Raw genomic sequence first — 22,881 nt, forward strand, 5'->3', positions numbered from 1 at the left:
ATTCTAAAAATGATGTATACGGAAAATGCAGACGATCTAAAATCGTCCAAGTAATGTTGAAGTGATGAATAATGACAGCCGAGTGAAAAGCCATCAATCTTGTCACCAAATAATGGAACCTTCCTAATGGCTGTTTATTCTGGGTGGAAGGGAAAAGATTTTTTTGTTTGTTTGTGCAAGGCCCCTCCCCTCCTTCCGTTCGAACTTAAGCAGTGGTAACGAAGGGGAGGAAATGCTGGTCCCAGCATTTCCTCCCAGCAGATGTATCCGGAATATTTTCACACAAATCGTGAAATAAAGAAATTGCAATCTAACTAAAGGAACTATTACTTTTTTCAAAGAAAAGCCTAAAGTATTTTGAATAACGGCTTCACACATGTAAAAGATTTTTTTTTGACTATTTAATAAATTCTAGGAGCCTCCAGAGCTCAGTCGGTATAGACGAAGCTGTTGGGTTGGAAAGACCTGGGTTCGATTCAGTGACGCGAGAAACCTTTATCTGGTCTCTTTCGACTAAAGGTGAGTTAACGGTCTCATGTGGAGGTTTTTTTTCTCTCCCGGTAACTCTATTAAGCCAATTTCAAGTTTCTTCTCCTCTACTAGACTTGATTCTCTACTTAACTTTTTCTTTCGCTTGACGCTGTTTGTTTCTGAAAAATGGACCAGCATTTCCTCCCCTTCGTTACCACCCCTTGCATATCGTCACTGAATCCTTTGGGGAACTTCGTTTTGTAAAGAAATCTTCACAAATTTCATAAAGTGACCTCTTGGGGATTAATATTGCAAAGTGCAACATCGAAGGTACTGATCTTGTACCACTGGTGACGTCCTAGAAACGTCCGTCATCCAAGTTAAGTCATTCAAAACATAATCGAAATTGTCGACATACATGTAGCTGATTACAATTTCTAGGCTTTTCATTTAATTATTTTAGTTCTGTTTTCATTTTAATCCCATTATATTTTTATTTTAGAGGTTAATTTTGATTTGCTATATCTAATGTAAAAAAAAAAGATAATGCAAGTTCCGTTAAAATGTAGATAAAATTATACTCATTCATTGAATGCTGTATAGTCTACTAAATGAAGTGTTTCCATTAAACATATGTTTTTTTTTTTTCATACATATTTTTCTACCGATTTATTTGTCTCACGTTATCCTGATTACATATCCCAAGTGTACATTTTCTTTAGATTTACAGATGTGCGATTTGGTGTTGCAAATCGACTGGTAATGTAATGTTACTATCGTAAGTATGTCACGTTAATTCGCATGAGACACTTCACCATTAGAAAGACAAATTTAACAAATCTCCTTGTTTTATGAGATTAAGGTATTATTCGGTCATTGCTAGGCCGATAAACTCTCTAGAGGGAAAGAATATTTCTAATAACAGAAAAGTCACTATTTATTACCAACCAAAGAAAAAAAAAAGTGCCCTGTGTATTGGGTTTTAGAATTTAATCATAATTCGGATATTGTTTTTACAAACTTTTTTATAATACAATATTTACAAATATAAACATGTGTATTCATTTTCTATACAGTTTCCTATAAGCGATAGTATAAAGACTCCTAAAAGTGAAGTTTCCTATCAGTCTCCTGATTGTTAGTTCAACAATAGAGTTTTGTTAAGTTAAAACAACAATGAACAGTTTTTGCATTGTTTACTTTAAACCAAAAGTTTGTTAGGAATTCTGACTAATCGATTTCCTTCCATTATCGTGCATTCGTTGTTAATTGTTGCTCTTTTGAAAGAAAAACACACTTCTTTCAGATATATTTTAAACCTTTTTTTGGACCAGCTCTTAACAAGTGGATAAAGATAATTCTTCTAAAAGTATTTCCTGTGTTTTAAAACCATTGTCAGCGGTGATTAAAATTTTTTTAAAAATTTTTTAGAGAGTGAACAATGTCTGAAGGGAATAAAAATTGCTGGTTGATAAGAGTTTGCCGGACTGACTATTCGGAGGTCTGTTCACCTGCATGGGAGCGACATCCAGCTGTTTGCACAAGCTATTTATGTAATATTGCGCAAATAGAAATACCTGTACCGTGCTTTGCTGAAGCAATTCAACGTTCAAGAAATTATTGAATAATCTCTCAAGGAATTTGTTATTCACTTTCACAAACAACGAGTTCTGTAGACCGGTGGTACAAAGAAACCAATGTCCAATAATAAAAGTTATTTGCCACCGGATTTCTACTGAGAAGTTGCCTGGATCGCTCAGCCAACAAACTAATGCTTGGCAACCTACGGAAAATAGGCTTAACAGAAATAATAATCAAATATTTTGGAGCCTATGACGTCAGCAAGTATTCTTTTCTGGTTTGTTTTTATCTGGAGAAAATTCTATTTGTAAATTATCGTCTAAGCATTTGGATTTCGAATTCTCTCCATCGTTTGATTCTGCTACTAACGGCTGTTCCACAGATGAAGTAGGTGGCGCTGAAGGCTTTGTCAAAGTACCTGTAGAGAAAGAAAGTCATAAGGATTTATGATATTTACAAAAGATTGCAGTTAATATCACACATAAATCAAACGTATACCCTTTCTCTGATAAAAAATAACAAGATATTTTAAAAGTACACTTTACTTCAAAAGTGAGAGACATTTTCTGTACATATTTAAGTATTGAATGAACACACAATTGAATTATTTTTAAAACTAAAATATAAACATAGCTTTCCTACCTGCACTGACAACATCTTCAATATTTTTTCTTTGTTGTTCGTGATAGCCTCGACACCTCCGTAAGATTCCGTGATAAAGAAGAAGGTAAAGTAAACCAATACTTCCTCCGGCAATTCCCATGGCAAGAAAAGCTACACGAGACCCATAGATGCTCATTACTAACCCTCCTACTAGGCTTCCAAGACTGCGGCCTGAGGGAAACCAACAAAATACAAAGTCAGTGCTATATCGTATGGAAAAGCAAATAGCATTCATCGAAAGAGTATCACAATATTTTCCTGGCGCTTAAATTTCTTCTTTAACTATCTAACAGAAAAATCACCCCCCCCCGAAAAAAAAAAAAGAAAGAAAACTTTCGTGCAAATATTTTTGTGATATTTTATAGAAAACGCTGAATTAAAAAAAAGAACAAACTCCAATCATTGTTTGGAAAAATATACCAAAAGACAAAATATAACATTTATATTTATGTACATTATTTCTAAACCATTGTTGTCTCTGACTACTGTGTACTAAACAACGCAATAATGGACGTAACAGTGAATGTAGGCTTGGATTTTATTCCTTCATTGTAAGCTGAATTCTGAATTCCTCATTATTTCATTAATTGTGAGGTGGGCACAGGTGGAACGAACGGGAGATGAGCCATCTGTTTTGAGAATACTTATCTTATGCGTCCAACTTTAATGGGTTCGATAATCATTACAGACTTTGATGTTTGCCGTTAAGGACTTCAAGAAGAACTATTTTTGTTACCATCTAGATAACTAATTTAAAACATATCTAAGATCACTTTATTTTCTTAAACGAATGCATTCAGTTTTTTCCTGAATGATTAAAATGAGATTAAATAAAATTATCACGATACAATTAACTAAATTACTAGATTATTTCATAAAAGCAAAACGAACTGCAATATTAGCTATCATAAGATATTTAAATGACCTTAACTTTATGGCATATTTAAACAACAAAAAAATTCTGATGGAAATGACATCGCACGCTCTTCAAGTACATCCTAAAAACAGTTCGTCATTTTTTTTAAATCCACCAAAATTCATTAACTCGCTAATTGCAAAAACTCGTCAAAGAATGAAATGTTTTTAAGAAGGAGAGAAGAGAAAAGATAATGAAGCTGTGATTAAAATTATGTGTACATTTTACTTCTCTTGAGACACTTTCCGAATTTTGAATTTATGGTTATTAGATATAAAGGAAAAATATATTTAATAAGAACTTATAGGTTATCTTTTAGTATATGCCGAAATAGATTTATGTAACTATTCATTGTTGTTTTTTGACAATTATTAATGAAAATGTGGAGATCATTTTAGTGTTCATTATTACTTTTAATGACAATTACGGAGTGCATCTGAGTGTTCATTGTTACTTTTAAAACAATTACTGTATAACAATAGAGAATACGTGTTTTAATAAAGCATACAAATATATTGATCATTCGACTGTTCATTGTTGTTTTAAACAATGATTACGATAAAACTGTGGAGAACACGTGTTTCAGAGAAATCGATAACAATTATCTTTATTCGCTATTTTGAATAATGAAAGTTGTGTTGCATCATTTAATAAAACGCAGTCAATATTTATTTCGTACGATATCGTCTACCACTTTTAATTTCAGCAAAATTTTAATCATCATTGTTTTGACAGTAACTAAATTGCATTAAACGAAGAAAGATTTTATTAAATAATTAATTGCTCAGTTTTTCTATAAATGAACGTAGTTATTGCAAAAAAAAAAGTTAATTATTCTCATGAAGAAGTGAAGAAAGGCAATTCTAATTAGTTGTTAATACAAAAAAAAAAAAAATCCCTCTTTCGCTAACTAACATAAGAATTAATTTTCAATTGCATAAGGAAATTTGAAATAATTATTTCGTTATGAATTTCCCGAGATCAGAGAAGTGTCAGATTAAATGCGTGTAGATTCTCTGGACTATTCCAACACTAAAGAAATGCAACCATTTAAAGAACCCATTTTTCAAAGTTCCTTTGTTGCCTAAGTAATTTGCCTCGAACTAATTGCTGCCCGTTATCGAAGTCAAGCTTGGTGCAAACTGCTAAATTGTCTTTCAGCAGCTAATTTGTGGAAAACAATATTTCCTAATTCTACTGTCTTCAGGTCGGGAGTGTAAGCAAATAACTGTCTGCTAACTAATTGCCGCAAGCAAGAAACTACTTTTCACTGGGTTCCACATTATAACAACTAATCGCTTTGGCAGTTTCCAAGTGTTGTGCGGAAAAGTGCGCATAGGAAGCACGTGGTAATTCAGAGACGCGTGGCTTATTTCCAACCAGTGTAATTAGCGGATCTAAAGGTAATAGCCACTGAACTCCATCGCTAATAAGTCTGTTAATTAAATGAGGAATTAACAAATAAACTACATTGATAATGATTATTTTCTTGTTTGTTGTCATTCTGCTTTGTTTTGTTTTTTTCTCTCCAAGCTAATGAATATTTTTCTTGTATTTTTCAAGGGATGAGAAAGAAAAGTCTCAAGAAGGTTTGATTGAATATTTTTGTGCTTCTTTCCTCATTAGTAACTTTGAGATTAGTTTTAGACAGAGTGGAATGCATGGCTTGCGTGTTGATAAGTGTTTATTGAAAGGAACTAACTTGATTCGATGTTCGTAGGTATGTATGTATGTATGTGCGCGTGCGTGCTCGTGTACTTTGCCGTAATGATCAATCTTACTCCTCACAGAACATTTCAATCCACATAAAACTATCCTAAGTGCAATCCAGCACGCAAATTACACAACGAGGTCACTTAATTTTGAGAGGCAAAGCTCCATCAGGAGACCTTTCCTACTAAACCTGGATGGGTGACCTTTCTCATCCATTTCTCAACGAATGTCAGTTGTTCTACTTCGCCGCAGATTCCTGCCAAGTTAGCATCTCTGATATACTTAGATTAATTCAAGTTATTCGAATTCCTCAGAAGATTTAGTTTAGGAACGACTAGTAATAGATTAGTGCCTTTCATGTATGTAGCGACATTTATGGGTTGCCTTCTAATAGTTTGTGATCGGTTATTGTCAATTTTGTTTTCGGATTTATTGTTCGATGGTTTAACCATTGCAGATTGTCGAAGGCAGGAAGATTCTGTGCTTAGAATTCGGTCATGAACAGCTTTCATTGCATTGAAATATTTAAACAAATTACTAATATTTCTGAAATGCTAGAGAACAGAATAGGAAAAAGTCATCTAGTTGAATATTCGAAAAAAAATTAGATATTGGTTTTTTCTATGCAAACTAAATATTTTAACTTTCAGTTTATTGGTAATACTCTTCGAATTTGTTTTGCGTGAAGGAAATTGTGAAGCACTCTTATGAAGAAATTATAACTTTGAAATCTTCTCGTACTATTATCGGTAATTTTCTGATGTGTTACGGATATTAACAAACTACTCAAAAATGAAATTAATTGCTACTATTAATTTGCCTCTCTGCTTAGTAGAGCGGCCGCGATCCTATTCTGCACTTCCAATCCACAACTTTGAACCCATCTCACCGTTGAATGGATGTCTTACTTATTGGAGGTCTAAAGTGGGTTAAAACAGTACCATGTTTGGTTTCTATAGAGGAGTACTTCATATTATGTAATTCTTGGCCCTAGTTTTTCAACATTTCTTGGATGGGATTGTGATAAATAAATAAATAAATAAATTTACTGAAATAAACAAAATTGGTTTCGTAACCTGACTTCAAATGGGCCCACAAAATTTGATTTTTAGGTTACTTTACCATTAAGTTTGTAACTAAGTATGCGCATGTTTTATTGTCTGTACCGTCACACTTAGAGTAGGAAAAACAAACAATAACAACAATTAAAATATTGTAATGGCTTCTTCATCTTACTCGGACTTTATTCCCTTCGGTTTTTCTTTGGTTGGAATTAGGTAAAAATATTTTATTTATGTTCAACGATGTCAGCCATTTCTGATAAACTACACGGAAAAAATCAAGTTAACCACTGATTCATTTGAATGCAAGTATTACTCAGAGTTTGTGGAGAGAAATCTCTTACTAACAGAGAAAAATCTCTTACTGACTTAGAGAGTGTTTTTAACTAATATTACAAAAGTTAAGTTTATTTGTAATGATCCAAATAATGTACAATGAGGGAGTGAGAAAAAGAGAACTCGTTCCATACAAACAACAGCGAGCTGTAAGCTCTAAAATTGGACACCAACCGAATTGTAGAAAAAAATATTGTACTTTGGATATCGAAATTCCTCGCAAGTGGATGCAATAATAAACTGTATTACAATAGATACAAACACAGAACGTATAATCTCCAAACGGTCTCACCAAGAGCAAAAAAAGTGGATACGAAGGAAGATATTTCGTTAGCTATAAATGAGATGAGAGGCTCGCTCGATTCATTTCAATTTTCTATTCTGAACAATCTGGAAAGATCGAAATATGAGAGTAAAATCTTTAATAAGCTTACATAAATTAGGAAATCGATATGATCTCCCAATAATACTCATATCTAGTTTCAGAGATCGAAACAACATGTTATTACGTCACAATGGATAGATAACAAAAGACCAAAGACCATGACAACAGTGATAGGATGCCTTGACAAATAAGTAACTCTTAATTAAATATTTTTGGGGGGGGGGAATGGTCTTCAAGTTAAATTAATAGAAAAATATAAGCATTTCCTAAGAGCCAGTCTACGATTGAGTTAGCACTCATTTTTCTACGCTTGTAAATTAAGATAGATAAAGCTCTTCCCCACATTCTCCAGTCACAAACAGTGACTGTAGAATGCGGGGAAGAGCGAATCACTTCTTTACAATATTCATATTCAATTCCAGGATAGTTGTCATTTGTACGGACTTGCGATTATGAAATTTATTCTACAAAATATCCTCATAAACTCTGAAATGTTCATGATTAGCAGCTACGTAAGTTGTCGTTGGAGGCTAAGTGCTAAAGTTTAAAATAAATGCTTCTTCCTTTTGTCTTTTCACATAATAACTAAAAATGAAGCTGGGAAGGATAAAAATAGTGCCTCTCATTATCCATTTTGTCTTTCTATTTAAACGAGACAACATACATTCATTTCTGGAACACACATTTGCTTATGGAGAAAATAATTTTCTCCATTAACGGAGAAAAATTATTTTGTGGAGAAATATGGAGAAAATAATTTTCTCTATTAACGGAGAAAAATTATTTTGTGGAGAAATATGGAGAAAATAATTTCGTTAGATAAAAATATTTATTTTTAAATAAATGAAAGTCAATTACTGCAGCTTAAGAAGTAGCTGATCGAAACAGTCAACACACATCATTATCTTAATGAAAGTGATCTCCAGAAATAATAATATCGGCCTAGTTTATTCGCTTCGGCTCTAATTCTAACCAGTTCAAAACCAGAACTCCATTCCCGTCCTAGAATTAACCACGAAACCTTTGTTAACATAGCAATACGATATCTGACGGTCGCAAACCGTAATGAAAGTCAACCACGTCCTTATGTCATTGCGCTGAAGCCGGATAGATGAAAACTATTTGCTCAACAACTGTCACTGCTAAAACAAACCACTCTCCTTTGTGCCCCAGCGATTATTAGTAACGACTTCAGTAATTTAATAGAAGTAAATAACGCGTTTCTTTCTGTCTACACACCACCCTTCTTATAATTTACTTTATCCTTAACCTCTTTTTTCGCATCCCATTCTTCGTTAATGAGTGTACGGTACTTTGTAACACTGATAAATTGTTTTCATTTTGGAGAGTGCTTCCTTCCTTCGAAAAACAATTCCAACAATGTCTGCACACTAAGCTAAACGCGTGTTTGCAAGTGCGCGTTCATCTCGCGCCACTCTCTTCCTTTATTTAGATGGCTGAAATATTGCAAATATATTCACCGTTTCCAGACGCAAATAATGACCGAGAAAGAACGTTTCGTGCAGCCGTTCTTCAGATATGTTCTTCCCAAATACCGTTTTATTAGTCTTGTTTACTGACACATCCCATCCTCGTGTATATCTGCTGGCTTGAGATATTAGTATGCAAAACAAGAAGACAATATTGGGTAGAAAATGAAGTTTTGTCTATTAAAATTTCAGAGGGATTGTTTACAAAACAGATGGAGGCGAGCATCGTTTCGCTTATTCTGGAAAGAAATGTTCGCGTAGAATATTAAAACCGACTCGACAGTCATGGTGTTTTTAAAATAATGTACGCTTCACGAAAACACGGTTCTCAGACATAAAATCTGTCTCGAATGAATTCGCTCAGCGGGTGCTAATTAGAATTGTGGGGAATAAAAATAGATCATAAAAACAAACCGTCGTTAGAACATCTGAGTGAATATTTATATTTCAGTTTCAGAAAGTCTTGCTCATAATGCCCATATTACTGACTTGAATTTCATTTCATGCCATTCAATTAAACTTTTGTTTATTAATACTACTGAATTAAACCTTATAGAAAAAATTAATTCAAGGGCTGTTTAGTACAATTTTAGCGAAAATGTATTACGTAAAAGGAGAACTTGGAACTTCTTTGGGAGAGGGACCGAGTCCTTGACGCTTCATCCCTTCATCTGATTTCAGCTTTTGTGAGAGGGGATTATTGCGGGTAATTTACACGCTCATTGTGAGCATTGATGCTGTATCAGCTTTCTCTTGCGATGGAGGATTTCGGTTTTTTATGTTTGAAACGATCTGAGGGTTTGTAGTCCGCTGCCTGTCGAATTAGTTGATTTGAGTGATTATCTGTGTTTGTGAAAACTTTTTCGGCAATGCCTATCATGTAGGTCTTGATATCTGGAAGGTTGGCTTTTTGGTGTAACCGGAGGTTCCGATGAACCAAGGGGCGTTAAATGTCATTCTTAGGCATTTGTTTTCTGGATCGTCTGTAATCTATTGATGTTTCTTTTAGTTGTGTGTCCCCGGGTTGAAGAGGGGTAAGTTAGTTGAGGCCAGATGTGGACGGAGGGATCTGACTATGATAATTGTGTCATCGGCATAGAGGGCAGTGATGGACGGGGACAACTCGGGGAGATCTGCGATGTATATGGAGAAGAGTGGGGAGATAGCAGAGAGCCTCCAGCCATGACTCTCCTCTCTGTGGATCTGATTCCATTTAGTTATACTTTAAATTTTCTGTTATTCAGATATGATTTGATAAGTAAAACTAGTGGCAATGGGATTCCTACTTAGTGTAACTTAAAAATTAGACCATGATGCCAAATTCTACGAAATGCTTGTGTTATGTCCAGGAAGACTGCGCCAAAATGTTGGTGCCATTCATAACCTTGGGTGATTTATTCAAAGACTCTAAATTTGGAGAGTTGTAGAATGCTGTTTTCTGAATCCGAATTGATCTTCTTGTATGACGTGGTTGTTATCTGTTGCCTCTTGAATCAATGTTAGTATAGCGCGTACGGCTATCTTGCCTACACATGACAGAAGGCTGATAGGCCGATAATTCTGTGGAAAATGTGTAATTTTTCCAGGTTTTGGAATTAGGAAGACATCCGCAAGCTTCCATCGCTCTTGGAAATAATTTAGCCGAAGGATGGCATTAGTGATGTCCACCAGATGCATAACTCGTGGAAGTAGTTTGAGCACCTTGTTCGGTATTCCATCCGGAACCGGAGCTTTATTGTTGTTTAGTTTTCTTATGATTTGATGTATCTCTGCTGGCGACACGGATTTGTTGTTGATGGCTTGGAATGAGTCATTTTGAGATATTTTACGCACTTGGGTGTGGATTTTTCTTATGACGTTTATATTTATATTGGTATGATTGGGACTACATTGTCTCTCTAAGCTCTCTGCAAATGCTTCTACTTTTTCCTCATCACTGTAGGCGACTCTATATTCACATTGGATTGGAGGAAGCGTATTACGTTTCGAACGAAGTGATCTCATCATTCTTCACAATAACTAATCCTCTTTGTTTAAGTAATGTATTTTGTTATTCCAAAGTTGGTTTCGGTGATCCTTTAGGGCATACCGAATCTGGTTTGTTGCTCTGTTAACTGACTGCTTATCTGCGGGACCCATTGTTCTTTGATATTGTCTTTTAACCTGTTTTCTTTGGTGGTGCACACTTTGGTTATATTTGTTACCTGTGATATTGCTGTTAGTAATTGCTATTCAAAGGTTTTCACTGCTTTTTCTATATCTTCAGTGGATATTATATGTGGTACTGGGCCAAGGTTTTCCTGGAAGGCTGAGAAAGTTGTTTCCATTTTATAAAGGTGATGGTGTTTTCGTTAAATCTTGTATGGTGCCTAGTTGCAATACGATGGGGTTGTGATCAGAACTTAAGTCGTTGACTGGAGGTATTTGATATCTGTGCGCTATGTTTTTTAATATAGCTATATCGAGTACACCAGGACGTCCGGTTGCTCCGTAGTGTGTTGGTTCTGTGGGTCCTGTTACTGTTATATTTGGTGAGGTAGTATAAGAGTTGAGTATTCTTCGTTGATATTTGAGTTTCTGCTATTCCAGGCTGAATGTTTGGCATTAAAATCTCCAGCTATGATTACTGCTCTGCCTGTGTTTAGTATCACATCTAAGTCAGATTTAAGGAGTTTTTATTTTGGGGGGGGGGGGGTGTAGGCTGCGTATATCCTGATACTGCTTGTGTTTTCCCATATGTATTTCTATTCCTGTGGTTTCCATGTGTTCTGTTTGGGGTTCGGCAATTGTATTATGCTTTATGTCTCTTTTGACAAAGGTGGCGGTGCCTCCTCCTCTTGCATAGGATCTGTCTGTACAATAAGTGCTATAACTGTTGATTCTGATCTTGTCAATTGGACGAAGGTGTGATTCATTTATGAGGATGATGCCTGCTTGGGTTTCTGCTGCAAACTCCTGCATCTTGTTGGATAGTCCGTTTGCGTTCCAGATGACAATCAGCAATGATTTAGGTTTTCTCTTAGCTTTACCCATTAAGGATTTCGACAAGCAGTGATTGTGTGTGTGATAAGATGATACCTTGGCTTCTTGAGTTGGGTTGGTTTTCCGAAGTTCAGCAAACATTTCACCTATGTGGCTTGTTATGTTCTGTAGGATAGGTTTGTTGGTTTGCTGTGACGGGTTTGGTTTTGGATTTGGGTCTTTTAGGTTAGGTTCGTCTCGTAATTTCAGCCTACGACCTTCCGTCCGTTGTGGAGACTGTGGTTTGATGAGAGGACGTGCGTTCTTGTATAGGTTTGCTGGTTTTCAGTTTGTCTTTTGGTTTTAAGGAAATGCTATGCAGCCCCTGTAGTTTGCGGGGTGTGGGCCTTCGCAATTTGCACACTTTGCTGGCTGTGTGTGGGTTTTTTTGTCATTCAATTGTTGCGTGTTTGCAACCACATTTAACACATCGGTAATCTGCTTTGCAGCAGCGTTGTGAGTTGCCAAACTTTTGACAGTGGTGACATGCGTCGTTGTTTATTTGTGTTTTAGCGATTCAATCTTTATGACTAAATCACAGATAGTTTGAGGATCATAGATGTGTTTCTGGTCTTTGCTGATCTCTACCAATATTAGAGGGTAAGGTGTTTTATCAGCTCTACGCATACGGCTCACTTTTGTAGGTCTGAAGCCTTTATTTTGGAGATCTGCTTGTACTTCGTCTGTTATAATGGATTATGTTACCCCTCTGAGCACAACTTTAAGGTTTTTTTCACTATTGAGTGCGAATGTGTGGGATGGTAGGTTGCTATTATCCAGCAATTTTGTTAGTTGTCTGTAATCGGTAAACGTTTTTGGCTGGATTGGAATTCCTTCTTCTGTATTAGTGGCTTTCGTAATAATTCGTGATATTTCTGGAGTTGGGAGTGAAGTAACAGCTGGTGTCCAGTGGTTTTTATCTCTTAGGATGACTGGGGATATTCTTTCTTTTGAGTTTGTATTAATATCAGTCTCCATTTCTACTGTTTTAGGTGATTCTCTAGTAACGGAAATTCTCTTTTTTTTTTAGTTTTAACGGTTTGGAATTCTTCCTCTGTGTCAGCTGTATCCAATATATGATGGGCATTGTTTTGGGATATTGCCGCATCCTCAGGATCTAGCGACTGCCCCGAGATTTGCTGTCATATGTCCAACGCCGTCACGTTTTCATGGTGACGGTTTTCCAGACTGTTGTCTCTGACAATTGTGTGTGTGTATGAGGGGGGGGGGGGGGGGGGTAATGTGTCATAGAGTTTTACTTTTCCTGGCCAGTTATTATTAAATACTTCACGTAAGCGGATAAATTCCCGATAAACGTCTTCAAATTTTGTTTCGTCTATTAGTTTTTCCATGTTTATGTCTAACAGTGTAAATTATCAAAACTTAAAGTTTGATAAGCGGGTCCTAGAACCCAATTGTGAAATCCCGTAGATCAAATCGATGATCTACCAGCAAAGAAAGGTCCCGTAGTCACAAAAGGACTGCCAGCGAGACCGAGCGTTGTAGCAATAATTTAAATTAAATCAACCCGTGATTTAATGGAGGCTGTGTGATTCAGGACCTGTCTCGTCCCTTCTTTCCACCAAGTGTAGACCTGCAGTCGAAATCTCCTTCTAGAGGCGGGAGAGTACTGACGGGAGGGCCTGAAAAAGTTGCATTAAAACCGAAACCTTACCTTTCGCTTAACGAATCTCACTAGAAATTAATCCTCATCAATCGCAATTGTAATCAATCCATCCTCTGACTCAATAGAACTATAGTAACCCATGAATCATAACACAATTATCCGAATGTAATCACGTAAAAGGAGATTTCTGTATGCCAAAATATGTTGTCAACTGATAAGAAAAATAACTAGGTGTGTGTGATTTAACTTAATTATAAAAGAAAATATAAACAACTATTACATCTTTTTTAAAAATTACAAATAATAATAATATTTAACATATAATATTATAAGATTATATAAATATTTTTAAGATACCACAATATGTATGACAACTGTGTGACTTTGATAAGACCATATTCTGGTTTGTTGCGATAAATTCATTGCATATTATGACCGTATTATATCAAAATATGCTTATCGGTAATATTATCAAAAAATCGCAACATAATATTTCTTAATATTGCTTCAAATGTTATCAAAATGTTGCTTAACTCAATGAAACTTTTATTAATTAATTTATTTCGAAATCTGTTATTTATTGAATACTTACCTATCCCATAATGCAATGCACCCATGCAAGCTTGCATTGCAGGCAGGAGCAGTTTAGGAACCAGAGAAGCCACGTAGCTCGCCGAAGCTGCCCACATCAAATGGTAAGTGATGGTTTCCAGCGCTTCCAAGAGAAGTGCCCACCAGTAGGAAGGTATGAAGAAGTAAGCCACACACCGTAGGCAATAGATAATTAAGGACATCACTAAAAGGTTAACTCGGCCGACTTTCTTCACAAACGTTCTACAGTCAACTAGAAATCCAAATCCCAGAACTGCTCCTACAGTCAGAGTAAGACCCAGGACGTAATGAGGACTGTCTAAGTCTATCAGATACCAGAAGAGGAAGGATTCAATGAATCCCCAGATGGTTCCCATGCAGAGAATCACCAGCAAGAAAAGCACAGCTTTGGGTAAGCGAAGCAGTAATGGTACTTTCTGCATGATACTTTTCGACTTCGGAGGCATCATACCCGAGAGGTCAAGGGTGGACGTTACCAGAATCGTTGCAGCTGCAAGTCCGTCAAATATAAAAAACAAGGACGAGTAATCCGTCTGTTCTTTTTCATTACTTCTGAGATCTACAGTGAGGCCAGCTACTGGACATAAGATAGCGGTTGCAATCAAAGACCAAACCCTCTGGTATGTATGACGGCCTTTTTCTATTTCTATAATGTACAGCATAATGAGGTCCAGGAGTGACAGGCCTGCGCCCAGAAACAGTTGAAACAGGGAGCGGAGAACCAAATAGATGGCAAAAGTCACCCTCTTGTCCCAGTTGGAGTGAAGACAACTCTTCTCGCCAGACATCACCAATCCTGAGTCGACGGTCTTGGGCACCTCCTCAAACAAGCACTTAAGAGAACAATTGCTGTTGTCAAATTCCCGCAGTATAATAGGACACGTCACCTGCTGGAATATTCTGTTGTGCCAGGTCACAGCATCTACGGGGTACAAGCACAATGGATCTTGGTCCCTCGGCTGACCTAAATACACACCGAAGGTGAAATTCTCTGATAAGCTGTTGTTCACTTCCACCACGTGACACACCCTGCCGAAGTTGTCGTCGAAACACAGGTCAGCGGTGTTCATCAACCCACCACCAGCTCGAGGATCAGGACAGTCCACGTGGCACTCGGTAAACTGCACGTCGACACCTTCTCCGTACGGTACGATGTCACACTGCTGCCGACACTTGTTGACGATCACGTGCGGTTTGAAGGACGGTCCACACTGCAAGTGGAGTGACACTAGCTCCGGCTGAGGCCTGGGAGCCGGTGGAGTAAGCAAAAGACTCGTGCCTGTGCACGCACTCATGAAGAGAGCTACGGTGACTGCCCATTTGTGGCCGCTCATCTTGCGGACTAACACTTTCGCTAAGGGATATCCCAGAAATTGAATGAACGGTAGAAGAGCATTGATCAATGCGGCCTCGAAGACTGTGATTCCCAATTGACGCATGTGAATCGTGAGGAATGGAAGAAGGCATGCGGTAGCTGTTAAAAGAAAAATCATCTGTCAGGAGCCTTTTAAATAAAATGCCACAATGTGAATGTATTTAGGGTTATTGAAACCCCTACTGAAGATTAAATTTTTCTTATATAATTAGAATGGTGGGTGCAGTTAAAGCAATTCTGACGTAATGAAGTGATCGGATTTATTGATAAAACAGTCCAGAAGGAAATAATTTTACATAAAACTGTTAATATTAATACGAAAGGATGGCGGAAAGGCGGTTCGAAAATATGAGAGATAGTTTTTGCTACGTACTCCCTAATTAGCGCCTGCCGAAAATTCTCCCAAACAGATTAGGAAAACTTGGGATATATTCGTTAAAAGGATGCATTGGTATTAATAAAGTATAATTTCCCAGTATCCAAGATGGAAAAAAAAAGTATAAGATAGTCAAGAAAAGAAGAGAAAATATTATGGGAGTTTAAAAATCAGATAGTTCATACTTTAAACATAATATGCCACATATAAAATATAAGCGTGATCGAGAAAAGCAATTGTGTTTGATAGATGCGTTAATATAGGGAAATATGAATCTATGGATATAGCAGCTTTCTCTGAGTTCTCTTTGGTGCTACGTTTTATGAGGATTCTTAGACAAGCACTGGAATTAAGGAAGAAATATTAATCTTGAAAATACATTATAATTGTATGAAACATGATTATAATAATAATAATAATAATAATAATAAAAATAATAATAATAATAAAGAAGGAGACTGTATGCAGTGCAAAGGTAAGTAATTATCGGTGTCTTTATATTATTCACTTAAGATGAGTTAAATATAAACAAATGAGCTCCTTCCTTAAAAGCTTACAAGTTTTCAAGAAGTTCTCTGCATTTCAAAGATAAGGGAATGCGAACATTAATGGAATAATACCTGGATGATCCAAGTAAGATGCACTGTTTAAGGAATTAATTTGTACAAAAGATCCCCACTATAATGTCGTGTTTTAGTTGCATGTGATTGTTAATTTTGTATACACTACTGCGAAATGAATGAAAAAATCTTGAACTGCAAAGATATAAAATGAAAAAGTAACTCAATTTGACATTATAATAACACTAATAAAACAATCTGAGATGTGTTTTTTTTTTAATCTTTAAAGTAGCTGTTTATCGGAGCAATTTACAACCTGCACTTGATATTGTGTGCCTTAAAGTTTGTCATCTTGATAACAAATTATTAAAAATTGTCAGAAATCTCCTTGTCTATCAATTGAAAATGTCCCATTCTATTACGGATATTAACTCAAGCATATGACAGAGTAACTTAATCTGGATGTAAATGATAACCACAATAAGAAAAATCGCGATAAAATGATGGCATTTTTGCACACGCCATCAGCTCAAAATGCAGTACAAACGTGGCATTGATCATTAAACATTGGTCGTTGTGTGTCATAATTCACAGACGGAGACAGAATTGACATATTGTTAATGATCAAACAAACCATCGCAGAGAGAGAGAGAGAGAGAGAGAGAGAGAGAGAGAGAGAGAGAGAGAGAGAATATGAATATTTTTAATAAAAATAAATCATACTTACCTCCAAACCATGTAAAATATATAACTTTCAAAGATTTTAATCTTGCATTCAGCATCTTGGAACCCCAGGGACTGCTTCTATAAAACAAAACATATTTATTATAAAAAATATTTAAATTTATTATAAAAAATATTATAAAAATGATAGAATATTTAATTTTAGTTTCTCACGGTAGTGAATTTTGATTCGCTTATTTAAAGCATTGCAAACAAAACCACAAGCAATAATATGAAATGTAGTGATAGCAGTTTTGGAGAAGAATAAAAGCATATCGCTTAAAGTGACACAGAGTATTTCAGTATTTTGGAGCAATGAAAGTTTAATGGTTCTGTTACTATTAGGATAAGGAAGATGGAATCTTGCTGTACGGCAAATAATTCGGAGATTTATCACAGTTATTCATAACATCTAAAAGAAATCTCTTTTCTAAGAGAAGTAAACAGAGATAAATGAATAAAAATGTACGTTTCTGGAAGACTATGCGTGCTTCAGTTAGCTTTTATGTTTCTGAAAATTAAATCCCCTGCAATAAAACCATTAGGATACGGATAAACAGGTTTTAAAATCCAATGTGTTGGATCAATCAGTGGATAAAATTGCTTTTATCAGAGCGAGCTGCTATACACAGGAAGACTCTGAATGAACAGACCGTAAAAAGATCTAAAAGAGGATTTAAATATTACTACCATAATGTATTAAAGATACATCTGTACTCTCTCTCTCTCTCTCACACATACACGCACATGCGCACTGTTCTTTTTGTTTGTTTGTTTTTAGAACTGAGTTTAATGTTGAGTCTATTTTTTTCTATATTCAATATTATTTTTGAATCTGTAAACGATATTTTTTCTTCGCTCATATATAATTATCCCTTACTATAATTTCACGATTTTTAATTAATTTATATTTACTCGTATATTATATTAATACTTTTCAACATCATTCAAGGCACACACACACACACACACACACACACATTGGTCGTTGTGTGTCATAATTCACAGACGGAGACAGAATTGACATATCGTTAATGATCACACACACACACACACACACACACACACACACACACACACACACACACACACACACACACACACACACACACACACACACACACACACACACACACACACACACACACACACACACACACACACACACCGCGTGATCTCATGACAAAAATATTTATGATTCTCCGTATGTCTTACGGGTGCCTTGGTAGCTGGGATATCCGGAGAACATCCTTGTTGATAAAATAGAATGATATATGGAGATAAAATGGAGATATGTGCAAATAAATATGTTGCTATACATCAAATTTTATTTAAAAAAATCACATGTTAACTACACTGTCTTAAGGAATTTCAGAACAAGCAATATTTGTGATAAATATAAAATCAAGCAATCGTAAATGAAATAAAATATAATATAGATAAAGATATTTATTTATTTCTTAAAAGTCATTCTATTTTAGGATTATGGTTTAACCTACGATTATCAAAGCCAACATCAAAACTAACCATTTCAGATAGCTATTATTTTATCATTTTAATGCCGTTTTGCATTTAAGTAAGTACTGGGTTTCCTTCGTGACCTGATTCGCTCTTATTCTGTATCGTACAGAAACCATCTGTTTAGCCAAGTGTTGCTCAATTGCCCAGATACTTACAGTTTGCATTTCATTATTTTATGATTGCCTTCCTCAAGAAATCTGATCTTTCTTTGCTTTTATCTTTTTATCTCGCTTCGCTATTAAATTACCAGAAAGCGTTTTAAAAATCAAAACTCCTTTTAAGCGTTTCCACCTGAATTAAGAAAGAAAATTTATTTCTGGAAGAGAAATGTAGATGAGCGACTTTATACACGAAATTCTTTGTCATAATATTATTTCATTTACGATTGCTCGTTTAAAAAAGATCATCAAAGGCTGTCCCTAAAGAGAATGATGATTAATATTTTGTGTTTCCGAACTTTGCTGAGTCAGAGATCCTGAAAACTTTCAAATTCTGACTTTGGGAAGCGATTAAAAACATCCTAAAAGAGATAATCTAATCCACAGTACTGTATGCAATATTAAATGGATGTGTAGTTAGTGAATGCTTCTCTGAGATAAAAGAGTTTTCATTTGGTGAAGGAGTCATAAAAATGTCACCTTTGGTATTCATTAGTAGGAATCATTAAGGAATGGAATTTGGTGTTAATTAGGAAGCCTAATGAAAAATAATGAAAAATAAATAAAAAGAATAAATAGTATTCTTTTTATTCGACAGAATTGACATATTGTTAATGATCACACACACACACACACACGCACGCACGCACGCACGCGCGCACGCACACACACACACACACACACACACACACACACACACACACACACACACACACACACACACACACACACACACACACACACACACACACACACGTGATCTCATGACAAAAATATTTATATGATTCTCCGTATGTCTTACGTAAAAACTTAAAAACTGATATTTATTCACACGTATACGACAACTTTTAAAAAAAAAAGCCAATCATACCAAATAGAAAACATCTCGATTGCTTCACAGTGCCTTACCTTTTAAAATTCTGAAATAGCGATTTCCTTCACGTGCTGTGATTGAAAAAAAAAAAACAAGAAAAGATGCACTTTACTGTCTTGAAATGAAGCGATTTCTAGTCGTCTCCTAAGTGATTTCTTTTATTCCCTTGAGGATTACCTCTCCATATTGGACTCAATGTTATCGTTGTCTCATACTTAGTTCACAAGGAACTGCAAATGAAGCGATCTATTTCGCACACTATGGCTGGCTGGAGACGGAGCACGAGCAAGCTAAGGTCATGATGATAAATAAGTGGAAGACAAGCTAACCTATAACGCCGTACTGAAGAGAAAGAGAGAGAGAGAGAGAGAGAGAGATGAAGAAAAAATACGTATGACGAAAATGAGCTCTGTCCAAAGTTCGAGTTACTTGCTATCCATTCGGCTAGAATCTAGTAGCTTATCAGTAGTGACCCTCTAGATCCGACACAGCTATTCCGTTGGAAATCCACGGCGCCGAAACAGCAGAAGAAATTTTCAGGAATTTTGAAGGTAAGAAAGAAAATGGGGTAAAGTGGATTTTTAGTGAAGAGCTACGTATGGAGAAGCATAAAAAGAGATTAAAGAATATGAAGAAAGGAGGTGGGGGGGGTGAAGCTTGCTCCTGAAGTCCATTAAGCAGACACTTTAGCCAAATAGAGCAATCTTGTATAACACTTTTTAAATATAAATTCGAATATTACGAACAACATAATTAAAGATAAATGCAGTTTGTTTATTATCATCCTGTAACGACTGAAGTGTATTACTAGAATCGAAATCAGGATTTTTTTCTTTTAAAGATGTGATAGATTTTGCTAGGATATTTTTAGTTGACATTTTATTATACCAACTGCTGCATTTTCAGACGCAGTCGAATTTCCTGCAAAAGAAACACGTGCAACTTCATAATTTAAGACGATGCAAGGATTTTTGGACATCTTTCAGAGCAGCAAAACTAAAGTGGCATCATTTCCTGAGATCACCTTCATCACTAATTTATTCTGTCTCTCGCTCTCTCTCACTTTTCCCATCTTTAAAGAAACATTTTCACCCTATAAATTTGTTTACACGAGGCAAGTTCTTTTCAACATTCATTCACAAACACGATTTACCTTCCTCTTTTTTAAAGTTAGTGCAATGCTGTCCTAATGGTCCAATAAATATTTTGGTCGAAAACAAGTTGTCAGAATAATTCAACGTTTTTATGCAGTTTATTTTTAAACATTATTGCCGACTTCTTTTTTCTTTTAGTATCGAATGTTTAAGCCTGCTAGTAAAACTACAACGTGTATTTAAACAATAAAATAAGTAAGATCGAAATGACTTATACTTGCTTCCTTTCTAAGTAGAATTCGCCTGGATCGCTCTTTTCACCGAGAAAGAAATTGCTACCTCAATACACTGTTTTATATAAAAAAAATCAGAATTTTTATTTCACCAACTTCATTCTCCCATTTGCAATCTTTAATGGGATTCTATTTTATAGGTCAATGATTCCTTTGCTGAAGAGCGTACCTTGATATTTAAACTAAAGAACATATTTACATTGACTGCGAGGTTCCCCTAATTAATAATCACATCACGGGTTCCTTCCTGCAGATGATGATTTAACTTCATAGCAAACACATTCTGAACATAATGCAATTCACTAGAAGTTCTACTGATACTGGTTTTACCTTTCAGTCGTTTCCGACAGCAGATGACTTTGTAGGCATTACCCACAAAGTATTCCTGGTGAGATTTTTACAGGGTAGTTCACCATTGCTTTTCCCAACCCCCCCCCCCGCCCAATTTTATCCGGGCTCAGGACCGGCATATGGCTGGGACGTATTCATGACTGTAATCCATGTGTGTTCACGAGTTCGGTTTGCCTGTTCTGGGGGACGAAAAACCCGAGTTTCCGGGTGAACCCCTCCTGCCTCCGTATGAAATCGGCTAACTCACCTTTGGTCGAAAGAGATCAGATAAAGGTTCCTCACGTCATTGACGGGAATTGAACCCAGGTCTTTTCTGACCAAAGGGCTTCGTCTATACTGACTGAGTTACGGAGGCTCAAGAGGTTCTCCAATGTTTTCCACTTAAAATCACTTTTGTACTCGAAATCAGTCTTTAGGCAATGAGATTTGTCTTAGGACCAGCAAATTTCGAGGCGATCTTGGCTACATTTTCCTCGTACCTTCATTCAATATGGACCATACCATTCCGTTGAAAAAGACGTGGCTTCGAATTCTGTCCAGAACGGGAAGAACCTTTATTAAGGCTTTCCAGCAGAAGATCAGTTAGCAGGTCTCATGCGGAGATTGAAGAGATTTTTCCTCCCGGAAAGTCGAGCTTTTCATCTAGAAAAACAGGCAAACTAGTCAGAAGAACACACGCAATCCGAGATAGTATACTGCCCTCACAGCACCTTCGGTACGTTTGTTATGTTTTGGTAATTCCAAAACATAATAACAACAACCCTTCTTTTCCTACTTGTGGATCAGCTTTTGCCAATAAAACGTTAAGCGATATTCCATGCAAGTCTTAATCTCTGTCCATTCCTTCATTTTGTTGTATAAATTGAAAATAAGTTGATAACATTTAATTATTAAGGCTTCTTCTTGTTCATATTGATGTCATTTCTATTCATTTTGCAGATTATGACAAAAAGTGGCATTTCATTATCAAAATTACTTTTTATTTAAAGACAGTTTTTACTTCATCTTGCTTTTTAAGTGTGAATTCTTGTTTAAGAAAATCATCCTGTTCTATTATTCATTTTTATCATGTTTGAAACTAAAAACTAAGTTTTCTTTTGTAATAACCAAGAAGAAAATAATTTTCATGTTTTTTCTTTCACGAAGTACACTTTATTTTTTATTATTAAGTCAGATTCCAAAAGTAGTCTAGACTGTGGCAGGATTAGGAGAGATAAAGAGAGAGAGAGAGAGAGAGAGAGAAACAAGCCTGATTGAACTGGAAACTTATTCCAATGCAATTGCTTTAAGAGGTGGGTAAGTAGGCAAGAGAAAGAATAAAAAAAGCAAAGCACAGACAAACCCTTCAAAAGAAGGCTGAAAGATAAACAGATAACAGTGACAAGAACACCAGAAACACTTTAAAATAAGTGGAATGTTAGGAAGTTATAGAAGTCTTACGTTTGCTTGAAGAGGTCAAAGAATCTTAAAGATTTATTTAGACTGGTTGAAGTGGTATTGGTATGACTTATTTGGTACAAGTTTTGTTGAAGTATTGTATAGCCAGTGTTTTGTAATCGTGTCAAGGTAATGGAAATGTATAAATCAAGTTTAAATTTGGAGAATGGTGGTTAGTTCTGCTCGTATGACTTCCGTCACACACACACACACACACACACACACACACACACACACACACAC

The 22,881-nt window shown here is 35.8% G+C and overlaps 1 protein-coding gene across 1 annotated transcript; it reads right to left on the reverse strand.

The window, feature by feature from the left end:
• Positions 1-1,478: 1,478 nt before the first annotated feature.
• On the reverse strand, positions 1,479-19,793 carry LOC150109161 (major facilitator superfamily domain-containing protein 6-like). Its single transcript, XM_090405888.1, has 5 exons — positions 19,499-19,793; positions 16,915-16,991; positions 13,857-15,350; positions 2,695-2,886; positions 1,479-2,470 (listed from the first exon to the last, which is right to left on the reverse strand). Exons 2-5 carry the CDS (start codon positions 16,967-16,969, stop codon positions 2,310-2,312), a joined length of 1,902 nt encoding a protein of 633 aa, XP_090262014.1. The 5' UTR covers positions 16,970-16,991; positions 19,499-19,793; the 3' UTR covers positions 1,479-2,309.
• Positions 19,794-22,881: the final 3,088 nt, after the last annotated feature.

The sequence above is a fragment of the Typopeltis vanoorti genome, chromosome 2 (genome assembly GCF_054136105.1).
Source record: "Typopeltis vanoorti isolate ZY-2024b chromosome 2, IOZ_Tvanoo_1.0, whole genome shotgun sequence".
Taxonomy (NCBI): Eukaryota; Metazoa; Arthropoda; class Arachnida; order Uropygi; family Thelyphonidae; genus Typopeltis; species Typopeltis vanoorti.

Coding starts and splice junctions, on each gene's coding strand:
- LOC150109161 (XM_090405888.1), bottom strand. CDS start 16,969: ATGCTGAATGCAAGATTAAAATCTTTGAAAGTTATATATTTTACATGG. Junction 15,351..16,914: donor ATATTTTACATGGTTTGGAG/GTAAGTATGATT, acceptor TTCTTTTAACAG/CTACCGCATGCCTTCTTCCA. Junction 2,887..13,856: donor TGCATTGCATTATGGGATAG/GTAAGTATTCAA, acceptor GGTTTCCCTCAG/GCCGCAGTCTTGGAAGCCTA.